This window comes from Euprymna scolopes, chromosome 46, assembly GCF_053919585.1.
Source record: "Euprymna scolopes isolate OS-2025 chromosome 46, ASM5391958v1, whole genome shotgun sequence".
Taxonomy (NCBI): domain Eukaryota; kingdom Metazoa; phylum Mollusca; class Cephalopoda; order Sepiida; family Sepiolidae; genus Euprymna; species Euprymna scolopes.
The window spans coordinates 72,608,985-72,631,398 of NC_136527.1; the positions used below are offsets into that span (position 1 = coordinate 72,608,985).

Genomic DNA, 22,414 nt, shown 5'->3' on the forward strand with positions numbered 1-22,414 from the left:
CTTTCATCAGGTACCCACTTGTCACGGATTGAAGATGGATGGAGATATATTCCAAAAATCACGAAAATTGATCAACTAGTTTTTTTTTTTTTTAATTTATTTTATCAAAATGTACGATTTTTTAGCGATGTGTGTCGGTCGGCACTAACCCTATTAGGGTTTAACTGGCTTCCTCGAAAGGAGGAAGTTTCATGGGTAAAATTTGGTAAAACTATACAAACACCGTGACAGCGAATTAACCCTAACCCAAACCCTAACCCTAACCCTAATCCTAACCCTAACCCTAACACGGTGTTTGTATAATAATACCTAAAATTTTACATTAAGGCCCGTGTCACGTTCGTATATAACAAAATATTTATTTGGTAGATTTCGGTGTGCTAAAAACGAATCTGCAAACCGTTTACATCGCAAAAAAATAGTTTTCATAATATGAAGAAATTACTTTTTCGAAAAGTGGGTGATCACTTTTCCATGTAAATTTTACTTAAAATGAGCACCCACATTCTGGCCACCTGAGAGAGGGGACAATTTTTTTTAGTGTTTATTGGCTAAAAATGATTTTTCGATTTCTTTTTGTGTTTTCATCTTTCAATAAAGACACGAGGAAATTAAAAATTAAAGAAAAATCGGTATTGGTTTACTTTAGGACTCGTCTCACATTCGTGTAGAAAAAAAAAAGTTTTTGTAGTCTTCGGTGTACTTTAAAAGAATATGGTAACCGTTTCCGTCGCAAATTTATCATTTGTATGGTATTAACCCCTTAACTCTGGGACTATTTTCGATTTCACAGCCCAGCCTTGGTTTACGCTACGTATGAGAATAAAAAAGGCTTTTAAATGCGCACTTGCGTACCAAACTGCCTTGTCACAGTGTAGTATTGGCGAAAATTTTAAATTAGAAAAAAAAAAGAAGTTTCCCGAATATAAAGCCATGTAATTCTATGTTATCACGGCTGGCCATTTTTGTACGCGCAAGTGCGCATGATGGTATTAACCTCTGAACTTGAGACTCTTTTCCATTTCACAGCCTAGCCTTCATTTACGCTATGCACAAGCATAAACGAAGGCTGTTAAATGTGCACTCGCGTACCAAACTGCGTTGTCACAGTGTAGTAATTGGCGAAAAATTAAAATTTGACGAAAAACAAGTAGTTTTCCAAATATTAAACCATGTAATTCTATATGTTATCACGGGTGGCCATTTTGTATGCGCAAATTTGAAATTACACAGGTAAAAACTTTCAAATGTAATTGATAAATAATTTTTTTTTTAATTTCATAAAACTTAAATAATTTTAATATATTTTCCAACTTCTTTTTTTTTTTTTTTCCACCCCAAAGATCAATAAAAATCGTATGTATTGGCAGCTTTTGTGACTCAGAATTAAATAGACTTTATTTCAAATAAATAGGTATTATATACGTTTGGAAGCCAAATCATGACGCAGTTATATGTAGATAAACAACATTTATTGTTTAAAATGAATATATTTCGAAGTAATACTTTATCTTCACCATTTTTTTTTTTCCATGGAGTTCACCACTTATCAAGGCCCAATGGCCACTCAGGGATAAGGGTTACTGTGTGTACAGTAATCAAAGGGATAGTGTAGCAATAGTATTGGAGAATTTGTAAGGTGTCATTACTTAGGAGGTGGGGCGGTTCATCAGGAATTTGTTTGTGTTGGACTTGAAGACATCCAGGTTGAAGTCGGGAGGGAAACAGGCAAGCGGAACAGAGTTCCACAGGCGTGCAGTTCTTAGAAAGAAGCTTTGCTCATGGTATCTACGTTTTGATTTAGGCACAGATAGGGAGTGGGGAAAATTATTGACAGTGGTTTCAGCTAGTCGGGTGTTTTTTGAAAAAGATTGGTGAGGGGGGACCAGAGAATGGAGCTCAGACGAGCACCTGCCATGGAAATAACGATAGAACAATGACAGGCTCGCTACGTCTCTTCTGTGGGAAACAGGTTGCAGGGTAGAGAAAAGGGCATCCCCCACCAAGCCACTGAGTCTATTTTGTACTCTGTCAAGGTAGGATAGGCTGTTTTTAGCAGCTCCTGCCCAGATGTGGCAGCATTACTCCATCTTTGGACGTACTTGGGTCTTATATAGATAGAGAATTGCATCATTAGTGAGCGGTAGAAGGATCCCACCATTTTCCCAGCAACCTTGGCCATAGACTTGATGTATGTGTTCCATTTAAGATCAGGTGTAAAGGTCTAACCCGGGAGCTTATCAAAGCCTGGGGCCTCCCTTAGACGAGAGCCATCCATTTCAATTGATGCCAGATAGGGATCAGAACGTTTATGATGTAGAGCGGAAACCATATTGCGTGTCGCTAAGGTTATTTCTGCTGAGGTGGTTGACTACTTCTCTATTTATTGTGGATTCCAGCAACTTACTCATGACACACAAGAGACTTATTGGTCTGTACTGAGAGGGGGATGACTTATCTCCTGAATTCTTAAATACAGGGCATACTGATGAGGTTTTCCAGGGTGTTGGGAAGCACTTCTCCTTAAGGCAATGCTTAAACAGTTTGGAAAGTATGGGGGCAAGTTCTGGTTGTAATTTTCTTAACACTATAATTGGAATACCGTTGGGACCAGTTGCTTTACTGGAGTCAAGGTTCTTGATTAGCTTGGCGACCTCATGCATAGATATTTGTATGTTGCATAGCGTGTTGTCTGTTATAGGAGGGAATATGGGGAGTTGATGGCCTTCGTCGCACAGGGTAGAATTTGCTGCAAAGTTTTTGGCAAATAGTTTGGCCTTGTCGGATGCTGTCGAGATGACCTCTGGTCCATTGATAATGGTTGGGATAGAATGCACGTTTCTGTTCAGGATCCTATTTGCTATTTGCCAGAACTGGTGGGAACCAAGCTGCTGCTCAGCTACTTTGGACTTAATGGATTGCGCATATAGTTCTCTTGCATTTTTTATTACTCTTTTACAGTGGTTGCTGGCGGTTCTGAAAACAGCTTTAGTTTCAGTGCATTACGTTGGTAGCTATGGAAAAAGTGATTTCTGTGTGCGATGGCAGCAGCACATTCGGGGAAGAACCGTGGCTGGCTGTTAGGTTTTTGTCGGAATTTTTTGGATTGTATGAATTGGTCTATGCCTACAAGTAACCATTCGGTCAGGTCTGATACTATAGAGGACACATCCTTTTTAAACATGGAATGGAGACGGAGATCAGATATGAATGTATGGAAGCTATCCCAGTCTGCCATAGAGTATCGGTATACAGTACGGTGGAGAGGTACGTCTGTAGATTTATTATATTTCATTTTTATCTTAACTGATACGACGCAGTGGTCGGAGGATCCCAGAGGAGATAGAACGGAACATGAGCATAGCTCAGGGGATGTGGATAGAAAAAGATCTAGGAGGCTTGCGAACTGACCGGTACTGTCGGGCACACGGGTGGGCTTGCAGACAATCTGAGTGAGGTCATAGGCAATGGCAAAATCATGACAGAACCTCCCCTCATCATCAGTCTTATTTGAGTGGGTCAGCCATTCCACATTATTGACATTGAAGTCACCGCAAATGTGAATGTTAGCTGAGGGATGAGCAGACAGGATGTGGTCAATTTTTTCTGATATACTCTTAAAGACAGTAACTCCACTGTTGTGGGGGCGATAGAGGGAAAATATAAATGCGGTGGTGTAAGCAAGTGCAACCCGGAAGCACATATAAGGTAGATTAGGGTCTTCTCTGGAGATATCCCTGCCACATGGGAAGCCATCTTTAATGTAGGCACATATTCCATGCCCGTGGCGATCTTGGGGGTCAGATTTAGATGCTAGGTTAGAGTATCCTTTAATTATGAACTCATCTAGGGAGGTGGTCGGCCCTATTTCAGTTTCGCTTAGGAAGAATATGTCAGGTTTCGTCTCCTGTAATTGGGTTTCAACCTCTGGAAGGTTAGAACATAGATCCCTGATGTTGGAGAAGGAGACGTGGTAGTAGGGGTCTACATAGGAGGATGGGGTTCTATGTTTATTCGTGTTTTCTTTTTTGAGATATTTCATGTTGAGGATTTTGGGGTTGTGGAACAGGTCAGTATACTTGGTTAGAGCAGAACAGATAGGGAAAGTAAGAGAGGAAAGATAGGAATTTTTTTTTTTTTTTTGTAGCACATGATAAGGTAAAGCCGTAACAATTACCCACTAGTATGGCATCAAGAGGCCCCACCAGAGACTACTGCATGGTCCAGAATCCATTCCTCAAATGGCAATACAGCAGCCCCAGTACTTTGCACCTGCTGATAGTACTGCCTCCTTAGTGGTTATTCCAAGGTTCGGGTCCCTGACTATCATCAGTGGTTATTCCAAGGTTCGGGTCCCTGACTATCGTCAGCCCAGATGAAAACGTTTACCGCCAGCACCCTTACTTGTGACATGGCCGCAAGGATAGACACAGAGACAGAAAATTTCTGACATCTCAGACTACTGTTCACAAAGTACTACCGACCTGGGAAGCAGATTTTTCTTCACCCTTTGTCAGAAATATCACTCATTAGAAATGAGGACTGAGGGACAAAAAAGGAGAAGTGAGAGTTACTGGAGCTGCCGATAACACATCCACTGCATTATCTACTCTCCATTGAAAAAAAAAGAAAAACGGTAAGAGGGACTTATTTATATCTACTTAGTATAAGTCCTTTGCCCATTCCCAGTTTAGAATAGAATTTGAAGATAGTCTCCCCTCCCATATTAATCCGTGGAAGTGTTTTTTTTGTTTTTTTGTTTTTTTTTTGCTTTTGGTACCTCGCGATAGAACCTTCGAGATTAAACTTATAATTACGTTTCAATAATGCAACTTGTGAGGTCAGCTTATGTTTTTAGATTGGGGGCATCTTATTTAAAGGCTAGTTTAGGGTAGTGCCAGACGTATTTAACAAAAAAAAGGTTAAAACACGAGTAATAAGACATGATAGGTAATGTTAAGGAGTTTCAATTTTTAGTAAGACTGCAATAAGAGAACAAAGATAAATGAATAAATTATATTTAATACACAAAAATTGGCAAAATTAAGACAGGATACATTTAAACAGTTATGGATAAAGTTTTTAACTTAGCTATGAAGGTACCGACTCTTTCTTCCGAGGTCATCTCGAAAACTGACTAGTAGCTAGCACGCTTGGGTTGTTCTGGGTGTGGGGGTTAAATGCTTTTAACTTTTTTTTCCATTATTTTATTTATTTTATTTTTTTTTTTTTTTTGCTTTTGGTACCTCGCGATAGAACCTTCGAGATTAAACTCATAATTACGTTTCAATAATTCAATATGTGAGGTCAACTTATGTTTTTAGATTGTGGGCATCTTATTTAAAGGCTAGTTTAGGGTAATGCCAGACGTATTTAACAAAAAAAAAAGTTAAAACACGAGTAATAAGACATGATAGGTATTTTGCACATTTTCTTTCTTTTTCCTTCTTTTTTGCCATGGTTTTGAGTTTGATAAGAAAGTTATTAAAGTCAAGTTGCTGTCCTTAGTGAAAGATAATATACAAAATGCTGAGGATGAAGTATTACTTCGAAATATATTGCCAAACAATGTTACAAACAAAATGAGATGATAATAACTGTTCTTTAAAGATCATTAAGAAATTATTGATGTTTCTAAAATATTCAAAAGAATTTCTTCTGTAAAAAAATTTGTTTCAATTATTAAAAAAAGCTACATAGTTCTTAATCTCATGATGAAGTTATTGAAGTTATTTCAAAAATTTAGTCCAATGTGTGTGTGTGTTTGTGTATATATGTGTGCGTGTGTATATATATATATGTGTTAGTATGTATGTGTATATATATGTGTCTGTGTTTGTGTGTGTGTATATATATGTGTTAGTATGTATGTGTATATATATGTGTCTGTGTTTGTGTGTGTATATATGTGTGTGTATATATATATATATATATATATATGTGTGTGTGTTAGTATGTATGTTTATATATATATATATATATATGTGTGTGTGTTAGTATGTATGTGTGTATATCTATGTGTGTGTTTGTATATATATATTTATATGTATATATATGTGTACACATACGTACATATGTGTGTACATGTGTGTATATAGATATATGTGTGTGTATATATATGTGTGTATGTGTGTATATATCTGTGTGTATGTATGTATGTATATATATGTGTGTATGTATGTCTATATATATTTGTATATGTGCATGTATATATTTGTAAATATGTATATATATATGTGTGTGTGTGCGTATATATATGTGTGTGTGTGTATATATATTTATGTGTATATATGTGTGTGTGTATATATTTATGTGTATATATATGTGTGTGTATATATATGTGTGTGTATATATTTATGTATATATATGTGTGTGTGTGTGTGCTTATATATTTATGTATATATATATATATGTGTGTGTGTGTGCGCATATATTTGTGTATATATGTGTATGTGTATATATGTGTATATATCTGTATGTGTATATATGTATATGTGTATGTGTACATATGTATGTATATATATGTATATGCATGTATATGTCTGTATATGTATGTAAGGGCGAATGAACTCTTTTTCTGGATCAACGGCCAACTAGCACCGTGTATATTTGTGTGTGTGTATATGTGTATTGGGGTAGAAAGGGCTCCCGTAAGCCGTGGTGAAGGCAACCTTTCTAGGAGAAGCAAATCTCTGATTTAAAAAACCATAAAGCGGAAGACCAGTACCCGCATTAAGCTGGTCTGCAGTTTAATTTGTTGCTGGCTATCTTGCTCTTGCTTGTTGCTGGATCTCAACATTTTGAACCGAGAGAGAGACTTAGCTGTCGTACAAAGCTAAGACTCTGTAACATCATCTTTGTATAGATACTCCCTCAGGTATTTGGGCTCATGGATTTGAAATGTGTGAGGGAGTGGCACTCGTCTGACAAGACTTTGCAATCATCATATGGGTATATATGTATGTATATATATGTATATATATATGTATATATATATATATATATATGTATGTATATATAGATGTATATATATACATGTATATATATGTATGTGTATGTATATGTATGTATGTATATATATGTATGTATATGTATGTGTATATATGTATATATATATATGTATATGTATATGTATGTATATATATATGTATGTGTATATATATGTATATATATAGGTATATATGTATATATATGTATGTGTATGTATATATATGTATATATATGTATGTGTATGTATATGTATGTATATATGTATGTATATGTATATGTATGTATATGTATGTATATATATATGTATATATATGTATGTATATTGAAGTTAAAGGACGAATGAACTCTTTTTCTGGGTCAACGGCCAACTAGCACAGTGTATATTTGCGTGTGTGTGTATATGTGTATTGGGGTGGAGAGGGCTCCCGTAAGCCGTGGTGAAGGCAACCTTTCTAGGAGAAGCAAATCTCTGATTTAAAAAACCATAAAGCAGGAGACCAGTACCCGCATTAAGCTGGTCTGCAGTTTAATTTGTTGCTGGCTATCTTGCTCTTGCTTGTTGCTGGATCTCAACATTTTGAACCGAGAGAGAGACTTAGCTGTCGTACAAAGCTAAGACTCTGTAACATCATATTTGTATAGATACTCCCTCAGGCATTTGGGCTCATGGATTTTAAATGTCCGAGGGAGTGGCACTCGTCTGACAAGACTTTGCAATCATCATATATATGTATATATATATATATATGTATATATATGTATATATATATATGTATAGCGAAAATAAAAAGGAACAAACCGTATTATGTGTTCATCAACGTTTCGTCTTTATTTCGAGACTGTCTCTGGATGAATGAGATTAAGAAACCAAAAAATATTTGAAAATGTTTCACGTGCACAGTGTGACGCAGTTCTATTTCAGAGAAACGGAAAAATGATGTTGGAAATTCAAAAAAGGAGGGGGAGGGCTGGCACTGTTAAAGAGAAGGAAATTTTAGTGACGTCATATAGTCGTTAATGTAATTTTAAAGCTATGAACGCAAGTTAATATTCTTATTGGGAAAAAGATATATCTGTTGAAATTCAAATATAAGTTTGTAACAGAAATGAAATGAGTGTTTTTTATGTAATTTATTGATTGAGATTATGTGTTAATTATTACAGGGGGTGTTGAAGGGTGTGAGAAAGTTAACCTGTGTCCACAGTTAAATAATGTTCTTGTAATAAAAGTTTACTTATTAGTGGCGCTATGTTATAGAAACCTCCACGTTGTTTAATAGTGCTTGAAGTTGCGATAAGCGCAGATTCAAGAAGTCTCCGGCGCGGTTTATTTGAAATAAAGTTAACTACTTTTGCTTGTTTAAAGTCAAAGGTGTGGTTATGTTGCAATGAATGAGAGAATAATGCACTTAGAGAATTGCTATTTTTTATATCTCTTTTGTGTTCATTGAGCCTTTTTTCCAATTTACGCTGAGTTTCACCAATGTAATTGCACTGAGCTTCTTAAATAAGGATTGCTATATATAAAAAGGAAATACAAATGAACAAAGAATATTTCCACAGCAATATATACATAGCAAATGGTAAAATGATTTATGCAAAAATCATTCTCAACATTAACAAACAATCAATGTACAATCGTTTCGAAGACAATACAATTTTTTTCATTTGAATAATATCTCATCTGCACACACACACACACACACATATATAAAAGTAAACCTAGCCATATATTTTTTTTAATTTAAACTTTTTAAAAAAAATTCCTCTTTACAGTTTTTGTATTTGATGTTTAAATGTGGTGTTAAAAGTTACATGCGCTTCTGGCAGGCTTGCCATCTTCAGGCATTTACATATACTAAGTTTATTCTTACATTAAAAGTCCTGTGGGCATATTTGTGTTTATATATATATATATATATATATATATATATAAGAGAGAGAGAGAGAGAGAGAGAGAGGGAGAGAGAGAGATAGAAGCATGGGAGGCACATAAGAGGTTACAATGACACACAGGAGACAAGCAAAGAAGATAAGTATTTATGATGGCAATTATGGCACGGAATAGTGTATATACCTCCATCAGAAACTGGTTTGTTATAGAGATAAGAAGACGATATTATTAAAAAGTATACCATGAGAATTAACAAAATAAATGAAAAATAAGATAAAAATAACAAAATTAGTTTTTATTTGCATCTATTATTATAATAAAATTAGTTTAATTATGAACTTAAAATAAATTTTTATTTTAAAATATGTTTAAATGTGTTTTAAATATTTCTTTTTAAAAGAAGCCAGCACAAAATGTGTTCTAAATAATTCTCAAAGGATAAACCTTTCAATAATTCTTAATTCAAATTTTTTAACGTGTTTTCGATAATTCTTTACAAAAAATTTTCAATGTTTAATAAAAAAAATAAATAAAACGTGATCAGAAAAGCATAATAAAAAAAAGAGTGCGTGCACAGGGAAGATATGGGGGAGATAAAAAGGCGAAGAGAGGGGTGTGAGGAAAGAGAAGGAAGGGGGAACAAGGAAAGAGAAAAAAGGGGTGAGGAAAAAGAGAGAGGTGGGATAAGGAAAGAGGGGGGTGGAAGGAGAGAGAGTGAGGAAAAAGTGAGTCAGAGTGTGAGGAAAAAAGAGACAGGGGTTGAGGGGGAAAAGAGGGAGGTTATGTAAAAGAGAAGGGGTTGATGAAAGAAGAGGGTGAGGAAACAAGTGGGAGTAGAGGGATAAGGAAAACAGAAGGATTGAAAAGAGAAGGGATTTTAAAGAGAGAGATGAGAGATTTAAGAAGTATGTAGCTGATTTTCCTTGTCACCGCTTTCTGTAGCAGACAGACCAGAAGTTAAGAAGTATACTGTATATGTATATATATGTGTATGTGTATATATGTCTGCATATATATGCATACACGTCTTTATATATGTATATGCATATATATGCATATACGTCATTATATATATATGCATATATTATATATATGCATGCATATATATATACATATATATACATGCATATATATATGCATATATATATGCATGCATATATATATATACATATATATAGATATATGCATATATATATGCATGCATATATATGCATATATATATGCATATATATATGCATGCATATATATACATATAGATATATGCATATATATACATGCATATATACATGCATATATATACATGCATATATATACATATATATACATGCATATATGCATATATGTGCATATATATATGCATATATATGTGCATATATATATATGCATATATATATGCATATATATATGCATATATATGCATATATATATATGCATATATCTATATATATGTATATATATATGCATGCATATATATAATATATGCATATATATATATGCATATATTATATATATGTGCATATATGCTTTCGGTAGCAGACACACCAGAAGTTAAGACGTATACTAGCTGCCATCTACATATCTTAAATTACTATTGTTTACAAAACAAAATCGTATAAACTAATAAAAAAATAGACATTTTTTTCTTAAAAGCTTATGTCTTGTTTTTAATTTTGCAGAATATCCAGCAAATGCATGTTGCCTCAAGTTGAAAACCAAAAACGACACTCCCGATCGACAGGAACCTCATGGGGAAGGTGAGAATTAATCTCAATTACCATTTTACCTAGCTTGTTTTCCGTCCAAAAATATTGCAGCAAAAAAAATAAAATAAAATAAAATAATGGACACGTACAAAAAACAGTGAGACACTTAATTCAGTTGTGAACCATAGAATATTTTTTCTTTTCACTAAATCACATTTTGTGATAACATTTTGGAAACAAACATTTTCTTATGAACTGTATATGCAATTTGTCAAAGCTTAGTCTTTTTTATGCTGGAATATTGTTGCGAAAAAGTTTACATAAGATATATAAAGATTAACTGATATTATCATTTACATTCTATTTCCACGAATCTGTATAAATGTAAAGTCCATACATCTACTAGTGAGCTTACACACATAGAGGGGCACACGATTCTTGTATGAACATTACATATAACAGTTAAAAACCGGTACTTTTTCTTATTGAATTAAGTTTTGGAATTATTTTGGAGATGAGTAAATTAGTATAATTTGTTTTTATTTAATTATTAAGACTCTTATCCTCATTTTGTTGTTGTTTTCACGATGTTTCGGCAAATTATTCCTCTGGCCTTCATCAGATTATACCTGATCAATTAAGAGAAGTCAATTTTCGAAATAAAATTTACTGTTTGAACGAAAGAATACAATGCTTAAATGAATGTCCCTTATTTGACGTCTTCATACAGTACTTACAAAATGCTTAACCCAAAGAGGCGGGGGGCTTTAATTTGTCATCCACATACAGTACTGTTTTTCTTTGCATCTACATATACATTTTAAAGGCTATTAGGGCATAATAGCCAAACACGTAAATTTTGATTACATAGATTATAAAGAGTTGCAATTTTTTAGTTTTGGCTTTTTGTATAGCGGTAACATTTTTTGTGTGTAGAAGAATAGAAGTTTCAACATACATTTTTTATTTTTATTTGGTTTATTTTATAATGGTAAGAATTTAGTTTTAGAGTGACGGACCGACCATATTTTTTTTTATTTACAAATTTTAAACTACCTGTAGAACAGTATGCACATTACTAGTTTTGGTAATTTCTCTCGATGTATTCGAGAGGGTTAAGATCAGAGGAGGAGGGAGGCCAGTAAGAGAAGGGTACAAAGTCATAGCACTCCTTCTGAAGCCAAGCTTGGGTTTGCCAGCAGCCACATGATTGCACCAGGAGATCAATACATTTTTCAGTACATCAAGGTAGACTTTAGCTGTTTCTACCAAAAACTGGTTTTCATAACCCCAAGGAGCAAATTAAATTAATCGTGTTGAACTCCGTTGTTCTAATGTCATGCTGAATGGAATAGTTGTATCCACACACACACAGAAAACATAATCGATATTAATGTTTTATATCGATCAAGTCCCTTTTAGAACCGGGTTTATTCACTGGGCAGCGTTTTGTTTTTACTTTTTTAATGTTTTTTTTTTATTTTTAGATTTCTATAACTGATTTAGAATATATTTGCCCTGTAATTTCCGGAAATAGCATTAGTTTCTTTCCCTGAGGTCAGGGTTTTTTTGTTTTTTTTGCTAAGTTGATTTGATAAGAAATCAGATCTCATGACAAAATTGATTCCATTTATGTAGTATTATCAACAGATTTCGTTTACAAATATCATCTTAAATATGTTTTTAATAGAAAAAATGCCCTGCCAACAATATATATTCATTATCTGATAGACAAATAGATTATAGTAAACTTGATGAAATTGTATCGACCCTCCCTGTGCCTTTTGTTTTTCTACCATAGATCATAAAATTCACTCTATTATATTATTTGTGATATAGTTGGAGAATTCAACATTCGATTAACCTGATGAAGGCCAGAGGAATAACTGGCCGAAACGTCATAAAAAAATCAACAACTAGAAGGTAATAGTTCAAATAATTAAATAAAAATTATAATATATATATATATATATATATATATCAATACAGTAGCGTGTAGAAGAATAAAAAAGGATAGACCAATAAAAAAGAGGTGAGTTATTTATTTTTTCCTATTTAATAATGTAATCATGACCGTTAAAAAATAATATAAAGTAGTGATTTCCAAAAAAAAAAAAGAGAAAAATAACATATATATATATGTGCATATATGCTTTCGGTAGCAGACACACCAGAAGTTAAGAAGTATACTAGCTACCATCTTCATATCTTAAATTAATTTTGTTTATAAAACAAAATCGTATAAAATAATAAAAAAAATAGACATTTTTTTCTTAAAAGCTTATGAAACAACAGAAATCAAATTCTTGTGAACCATAGAATATTTTTTTCTTTTCACTAAATCAATAAAAAACAATATAAAGTAGTGATTCCCCCCACCCGCCAAAAAAAAGAAAGAAAAATAGATGAGTTGAGTGCCATCATCTATAATCGAAAACTTAAATTATAAAATATATATCAATACAGTAGCGTGTAAACCAATAAAAAAGAGGTGAGTTATTTATAGATGAGTTTTCTTTTTTTTTTTTTTTTTTTTTTTTTACAAAGGCATCACCACATTATCAAGGCCAAGAGGCCACTCAAGGATAAGGGTTAAAGAGTGCACAGTAGAAGTTGGTCAATATAGTAATCATTAGTAATGAAAATTTGGTAAATTTAATAACTTATATGGAACGGCTCATCAAGAACTTATTTACCTTAGACTTGAACACAACCATATTGTAGTCAGCCGGAAAGCAGGAAAACGGAAGACAATTCCACAGGCGTGCAGTTCTAAGAAAGAAGCTTTGTTCATGGAATCTATGTTTAGGTTTAGGCACAGATAAAGAGTGGGGGAAATTATTGATAGTGTTTACAGCTAGACGAGTGTTTCTTGTGAAAGTTTGGCGAGGGGGGACCATAGATTGAAGCTCAGTTGAACACTTTCCATGAAAATAACGATACATCAGAGACAAACTCGCAACATCTCTTCTGTGAGATAGAGGTTGCAAGGAGGAGAAAAGGACATCTCCTACGAGGCTACGAAGTCTATTTTGAACTCTATCAAGGCAGGACAAGTCCTTTCTAGCAGCTCCTGCCCAGATGTGGCAACAGTATTCCATCCTTGGACGTACCTGGCTCTTATATAGATAGAGAATAGCATCAGCAGTGAGATATCTACTGGATCGATAGAAAGATCCCACCATTTTTCCAGCGGCCTTGGCAACAGATTTGATATACGTGTTCCATTTAAGATCAGGAGTAATGGTCAAGCCCAGAAGCTTGAGTTGTGTGAAAAAGAACAGTAGTGTTCCTCATTAAATCCCAGGTAATGCTGGGTCTTCCTACTAGTTAGAAAATAAAACAAACTTAAATTTGTATTACGTTCCTGAATTTTTGAGATGAGGTTTGGTTATTTGGATTCATCGGACTACTGCTTTCATCTTGAGTGCCATGTTGAACTTTGGAATGTTTCTGCGATACTTGGGAATTTGAACAAAATTTCTAACGAAACCAGAAGTATTATTCTCTCGTTCTGCCAACCATGACTGGATAGATATCCTAAGTATTTCACAATTGTATTAATTGGTCAACCACACTGAGAATTGAACATCCAAGCTTCAGGAGAAGGTCACTTTTACAATTGATTTTTTTCAAGTACTCTAACCATTGCACCACGGGTTCACTCTCCACACCACCATGAAGTAAATAAAGAGTTCTGTTTGAAATTCCAGAGTTCGACAAGCTGCACCTGAAGAAGGTCAGAGGTTACATCAACTGAAATGCTGTGAAAATGACACTAAAGAACAGTAGTTCCAAGAATCCAAAAATTACAAATGAAATTTGTATTTTATTTTTTCCTTCAATTCTCTAGTGTGTGTAATCGAAAACTTATGGAAAATTCTTGGCAAAATTATTTCATACGAGAAATGGAAGGACACAACAATTATTAAACGACAGCCACTCGAAAGAAAAGAGATGTAAGCGTGACACAATATAACACACACGTTATCGTATTAATATATAGCTGATAATAATTATACAATTTACTCATCTCGAAAATAATTCCAAACTAATTCAATAAGATAAGAAGTTAAGAAGTATACTAGCTGCCATCTTCATATCTTAAATTAATTTTGTTTACAAAACAAAATCGTATAAAATAATAAAAAAATAGACATTTTTTTCTTAAAAGCTTACGTCTTGTTTTTTAATTTTGCAGAATATGCAGCAAATGCTTGTTGCCTCAAGTTGAAAGCCAAAAACGACAGAAATCAAATTCTTGTGAACCATAGAATATTTTTTTCGTTTCACTAAATCAATAAAAAACAATATAAACTAGTGATCACCACCCCCCCGCCAAAAAAAAAAGAAAGAAAGATAGATGAGTGCGATCATCTATAATCGAAAACTTATGGAAAATTCTTGACAAAATTATTTAATACAAGAAATGGAAGGACACAACAATTATTAAACGACAGCCACTCGAAAGAAAAGAGATGTAAGTGTGACACAATACAACACACACATTATCGTATTAATATATAGATGATAATAATTATACAATTTACTCATCTCTAAAATAATTCCAAATTAATTCAATGAGATAACAATCGGTACGGACCTGACAATTGGAAGATTGTGGATTTATAAGACCTAAAAATTCAACCTTGATTGCCCTTTGGGGCCCACGACACAATGGATAGAGATGTGGAATATCTATGATTCCAAGGGAGTATTGTCTGGAGATAGCAGTTTCAATTCAACCCAAAGTTGACCAAACCGTGGTCAGATAACAACAACTACTGATTATTAGGAATAACTAACCCTACCCCTTGCCCCAACCCTTACCCTTACATACAATTTTATCAAGGAGGAATAGCATGAATATAAGGAATAATAATGAATTAAAAAAAAAAAGAAACTAACCCTACCCCGTGCCCCAACCCTTACCCTTGCCCTTACCCTTACATACAATTTTATCAAGGAGGAATAGCATGATTATAAGGAATAATAATGAATTTTAAAAAAAAAAGAAACTAACCCTACCCCTTGCCCCAACCCTTACCCTTTCCCTTACCCTTACATACAATTTTATCAAGGAGGAATAGCATGAATATAAGGAATAATAATGAATTTTAAAAAAATAATATTGCTTTATCGCGTATGTTGGCCTAATTTTTCTGATTAAGATTAATATAGGCTCTGAGTATGATACAAATTTTTATATGGAAGTTAATATGACAGTATTATATAATCATTTACTGTGAACTCATTACAAAATTTCAATTAATATATATATATATATATATATATATATGAATAAATAAATACGCATATATATATATATATATATATATGCATATATATTACGTTTGAATCTCTTTAATGGATGTAGTTTGAGAATTTAACATTCCTATTAGAATTCAGCTTGGATCTACATGGTTAATCTTCTGTTCAACTGACTATGTCAACTCTTGGCTGATCGACTGACTAACTGACTCCGGACCCATAGAATCCTATATTGAGAAATGTCCTTTGTTTATGACGTCAGAAGTGTTTACCAACGTGACTTTACATGTTTGTCCAACACACTTTTGACAAAAAGACTCCTCAATTCTAATCTAACCTATTTTTAAACATATTTTTAATTTGCATTGTTCATTCTTTTACTGACATGAAGGCCAGAGGAATAATTGGCTGAAACGTTGTAAAAAAAAAACAACTAAAGATGAGGATAATAGTTCAAATAATTAAATAAAAAATTATACAATTTACTCATCTCCAAAATAATTCCAAATTAATTCAATAATAGAACAATCGGTACGGACCTGACAATTGGAAGATTGTGGATTTATAAGACCAAAAAATTCAACCTTGATTACCCTTTGGGGCCAGTGGCGCAGTGGATAGAGATGCGGAATATCTACGATTCCAAGTGAGTATTGTCTGGCAGTAGCGATTTCGATCCGACCCAAAGTCGGTCAGAGGATTAGTTGACCAAACCGTAGTGAGATAAGAACTATTGAAGGCAGCAATTGCTGTGGATGTAGTTGGACGATTCATCATTCCTATTCCTTCATGGTTAACCTGACGAAGCCTAGAGGAATAATTGGCCGAAACATCATAAAAACAACAACTAAAAGATGTGGATAATAGTCCAAATAATTAAATAAAAATAAAGTGCTTTTTCATTTAAAAATGAAGAAAACGTGACTCATGATCATCGTAAAAGATCTACTAAATTTTAAATCCATAAACTTTTTCAAAAATCTGAATATTAATTTCGTTTCTTGCACAATAAGAAACATATTGAAAATCAGAATCTCCAAATATTTTGTCTTCGAAAATGACTTCCAAATCTGATACAGGAGAGAAACTACATTCTTGTGAAATATGTGGCTCTTTTTTTGCAAGGAAAGACCATATGTCGGTACACATGAGAACACATACCAAAGAGAAACCATATGCTTGTGAAATATGTGGCTCTTTTTTTACACAGAAACATAGTATGCTGGTACATATGAGAACACATACTGGAGAGAAGCCTTACTCTTGTGAAGTGTGTGGCTCTTCTTTTACACAAAAACACAGTATGTTGGAACATACACGAACACATACTGGAGAGAAACCACATCCATGTGTATTGTGTGGCTTTTCTTTTACACAGAAACATCATATGTTGCAACATATGCGAACTCATACTGGAGAAAAACCATATTCTTGTGAAATATGTGGCTATTCGTTTACACAGAAACACAATTTGTTGCAACACATGCGAACACATACTGGAGAGAAACCCTATTCTTGTGAAGTGTGTGGCTCTTGTTTTACATTAAAGCACCATATTGTGCAACATATGCGAACACATACTGGGGAAAAACCATATTCTTGTGAAGTATGTGGCTCATCTTTTTCAAGGAAACAATGTATGATAAAACATATGCGAACGCATACTGGAGAAAAACCATATTCTTGTGAAGTATGTGGCTCTTCTTTCACACAGAAATCTGCTATGTTGCGGCATATTCGCATACACACTGGAGAGAAACCACATTCTTGTGAAACCTGTGGCTCTTCTTTTACACGGAAACAAAATATGTTAAAACATATGCAAATGCATACTGAAAAGAGTCCATCCAGCATTCAAAGATGAGAGAGAAACTAAGCCAAGAATATTTACGCCGGGTAAGAAAAATCTGCAAAACTGAAATCACAAACAAGAACAAAATTACGGCAATTAACCAACTTGCCATGCCAGTACTAACATATAGTTTTGGCATTATTGACTGGCCTCAGAAAGACATAAATTGGCTTGACACAAAGACAAGGAAAATGCTAACCTTGTACCGAGTTATTTATCGAAATCAGTGCATGCCTCGTTTGTACCTACCCAGGCGAGAAGGAGGTATGGGGCTCTCGGAAGTCAATCATCAACACAGAGCCACAATCGTCAGCATAGGTCAGTACATAATAAGTTCCTGTAACCCCAAGCTTATGAAAATTAAAGACCATTATCAGAATCGAGCAAGTAGTACAACATCTATAACACAACTTGCCACTCATTTTGGAAAAGATTGCCTTACAAATGATACTGAGAACCCAAACAAGCCTGCCACTGACATAGCCCAGAAAAGTCGGAAAAAATACACTAGCCAGTTCCATAGTGTTAAAACAGAAGAATGGACCAACCATAAACGGGCAAAATACCTACCGACTGAACTATCCCAAGAATATATTGATAGGGATGGTTCCCTGGACTGGCTCAAAAGAGGATCCCTCCATTACGACCAAGAGAGGTTGATATTGGCTGCACAAGACCAGGGCCTCATGACAAACGCCTTCAAAAAGATGTGTGGTCTAAGTAACAATAATAAATGCAGGTTCTGTAGCACTGAGGTTGAGAGTGTGGGCCACCTGATTTCTGGTTGCAAAGTCCTACTTGGAGACGGTTATTATACAGATCGCCATAACGGAGTTTGCAAATACCTTCACTGGAAGATATGTAAGAAACTCAACATTCAGTGTAGTAAAAACTCTTGGGAACATATACCCGAACGAACAGTTGGGAATGACAACTACACTATTCACTATGACTACATAATCCCTACTGCTACATATCTTGAAAATGCAGCTGTTAAACCAGATATAGTGATTTGGGACAGAGCAAACAAAAAAGCGACCGTAATTGAGGTCAGTGTACCCAATGATACAGAGCTTAACAGAGTTGAGAGGGAAAAGATTACAAAGTATCAAGGACTTATGTATGATATGAAACGAAATTGGAAATTAAAAGACGTTTCAATTATACCAGTCATCATAGGAGCAACTGGGCTTATGAAAAAGAACTTTAAAAAGTACATAGCAAGCATACCCGTTGAACCAAGTGCAAGTGAAATACAAACGATTGCACTGAAAGGGACGGCTAGAATCCTGAAAAGATCTCTTGGTTGGACTCACTAAAATAGGGGTAAATGTCAGACATCTGGTTGGATGTCCCATCCCCTAGAAGAAAAAGTTTAAGAAAAATGAAAAAAAAAAAAAAGAAAACTTATTCTTAAGAAAAAAATTGAATATTTTAAAAGAAATCCAGTATGATGAATAAAAACACTTTCTATAGACAAAATAATTTCCTTGTTTTATTTTCTATGTTGAAACAGCAGAACTCATACTTTTTGTTACAAAGGAGTCCCCACATTATCAAGGCCCAGAAGCCACTAGAGGATAAGGGTTAATAAGTGTACAGTGATCAATGGGAAAATGTCATAGTAAGTGTTAGTTGTGGAAATTTTTTTTTTTTTTTACATGGGGGTAACCACCACTTATCAAGGCCCGAAGGCCACTCAGGGATAAAGGTCATTGCGTGTACAGTAATCAATGAGATAGTATTGTAGTAATCATTAGTATTGGATGTTTTGATAGAGTGTCTTACTTAAGGGGGCGGTTTGTCAGGAGTTTGTTTATGTTGGACTTGAAAACGTCCAAGTTGTAGTCAGGTAGAAAACAGGCAAGCGGCAGAAATTTGGTAAATTGGATTACTTAAGGGGGAACATCTGATCAAGAACTTGTTTACGTGGGTCTTGAAGACGAAAGCAGGCAAATGGAAGAGAGTTCCACAGGTGTGCAGTTCTAAGAAAGAAGCTTTGTTCATGGAATTTAGGTTTTAGGCACAGATGGGGGAAATTATTGATAGTGTTTTCAGCTAGATGAGTGTTTCATCATGAAAGTTTGGCGAGAGGGACCATAGACTGGAGCTCAGACGAGCACTTGGCATGAAAATAACATTAAAGCAGGCTCACAATTTCTCGTCTGTGAGAAAAAGGTTGCAGGGAAGAGAAAAGGGCAGGCCCCCCACTAGGCTACAAAGTCTATTTTGAACTCTGTCAGGGCATGATAAGCAGCTCCTGCTTAGATGTGGCAACAGTACTCCATCGTTGGACGTACCTGACTCTTATATAGGTCATGAATTGTATCAGCAGTGAGATATTTACTGGATAGATGGATCTCACCATTTTCCAACCTTTGAAGTCTGATTATCCAAAATGTTTTATTGATCCATTGCTAGTTAAACTCCAGTCAGTCTAGAGAGACAATGGATACCCTCTGTAAGGGTGTACAGATAACTGTGAAGCAAGGGATGCGCAATCCCACCAACCACATCTCTCCTGAATCAGCTCCGCTTGATTTCAGTTGCAAGGCAAAGTCCAAGACAACTATATACAATGCCGAGATAAGCAGAGAGCAAAAACAGCACTTGATATTCCGAAATGGTCACCCATTCAAGCACTAATCGGGTTTTATTTTGCTTAACTTTAGTCTACATGATTATGCCAAGTATTTTGAATTCAAAATTTACAAATTTTATACACAAAAGTAAGGTCATTCTACATACAAAACAATTTTTTTTCTTCGATATTCAGAATTAAGAAAATGTTTTTCCCCTTGAATTTTACAGGTAATATTTAACATAAAAGAAACAAAATGGAAAAAACAGATTTGATGTACGTGTTCTATTCTTAACTGGATTATACAAGGAATGGTGTACCATTTTTAATCAAATGTTGCTTCAAATAACAGAATGAAAGTGAATACTCTACCAATCTAGCTGAATTCTTGTCCAGAATCCTGTAGACCATAAAACATACTATAACTGGTTTTATTTTTGCATTTTTTTTATAATCCGGTAGATAGATTTTTTATAATCCGGTAGATAGATTTTTTTATAATCCGGTAGATAGATTTTTTATAATCTGGTAGATAGATTTTTTATAATCTGGTAGATAGATTTTTTTATAATCTGGTAGATAGATTTTTTATAATCCGGTAGATAGATTTTTTATAATCTGGTAGATAGATTTTTTTTTAATCTGGTAGATAGATTTTTTTTTAATCTGGTAGATAGATTTTTTTATAATCCGGTAGATAGATTTTTTTATAATCCGGTAGATAGATTTTTTTATAATCTGGTAGATAGATTTTTTATAATCGGTAGATAGATTTTTTTATAATCAGGTAGATAGATTTTTTTTTAATCCGGTAGATAGATTTTTCTTAATCCGGTAGATAGATTTTTTTATAATCCGGTAGATAGATTTTTTATAATCGGTAGATAGATTTTTTATAATCGGTAGATAGATTTTTTTTAATCCGGTAGATAGATTTTTTTATAATGCATGTTTAGTCTGAAGCACATAAAGGCCTGGTCGTCTGATTCTAGCTTTGTTTCTCTAGTCAGGGGGAGGGTGTTACGAATATAGACTCCAAGCCTGTGCATATGTCTGTCTGAGTCTTTACGGCAGAGAGGGAGATAACCAGGCATGTTAAAGTTGTTAGAGGGAATGGAGAAGTGTAGGTTAGTTTCATTTAATGCTAAGATATCTGGAGTGTTTACTAGGAGAAATGATTCAACATCATTTAAGTTTAGGTTAGTTCTAAGCCCGCAGATATTTGTGAATGCAAGCCTTAGGGGAGAAGGCAGGTTGCTTTTCTTTGAGTTTGGTCCTCCGGTAGATGAATTCTTGACCAAGAGATCATAAAATATACTCTAATTGGTTTTGTTTTGTTTTTTGTTTTTTCATTTCTTTTATAATCCGGTAGATTAGTGTCTATTCGATAATAATCTGAAAAAAAAAAAAAACGAAAGTGAAAAAAAAATGGGAGTGGTGTACTGCTTGTACACGTTAACCAAAAAAAGTCATTTAACATTTTCAGTTGTTCAAAATAAAACACTGTTTTATTTACTGATAAAAACTAATGCAACAAATAACAGTGCGTACAAATTATACATTTAGAAAGTTTATTTTCTTTTCAACTATATAAATATTTTACGAGAAATTGCAAGTTGGGATTGCTTTAATAATTATATATTCTGATAACTGAATAGCTCTGATTAAACTATCCATATCCTTTTTTCTTATATTTTTTTACATAGAAGTCACCAAGGCACAGAAGCCACTCAAGGATAAAGATAAAAAAGGTGTACAGTATTCAATGAGACAATAACATAGGAATCGTTAGTAGTGTAAATTTGGTAAATTGGATTACTTATGGGGAACGGCTCATTAAGAACTTGTTTACATTGGACTTGAAGACGACCATATAGTAATCAGCTGGAAAGCAGGCAAACAGAAGACAGTTTCACAGGTGTGCAGTTCATGGAATCTACATTTAGGTTTAGGCACAGATAAAGAGTGGGAGAAATTATTGATAGTGTTTTCAGTTAGATGAGTGTTTCTTTCTGGATTTACGAAGATTGTACTTAGATTTGATGCTCTACAAATATTTTACCTTGTTGAATTTGTAAACAATTGCCATATTCGTCACTTTCTGAACCCCTAAACTAAATACT

General features: G+C 34.1%; 1 protein-coding gene across 2 annotated transcripts in view; it reads left to right on the plus strand.

Annotated features, from left to right (window-relative positions):
• LOC145271254 (uncharacterized) overlaps positions 1–20,434 on the plus strand; it is a 21,821-nt gene extending 1,387 nt beyond the window's left edge. Inside the window, exons 2-3 of one of the 2 annotated variants that reach the window (XM_080126814.1) lie at positions 10,561–10,638; positions 14,789–20,434. In XM_080126814.1, coding sequence (XP_079982940.1) covers positions 17,719–19,029 — 1,311 coding nt within the window. In that variant the 5' untranslated portion in view covers positions 10,561–10,638; positions 14,789–17,718 and the 3' untranslated portion in view covers positions 19,030–20,434. The remainder of the gene's footprint in view (positions 1–10,560; positions 10,639–14,788) is intronic. The other variant, XM_080126815.1, reaches the window with a different exon arrangement.
• The last annotated feature ends 1,980 nt before the right edge of the window (positions 20,435–22,414 follow it).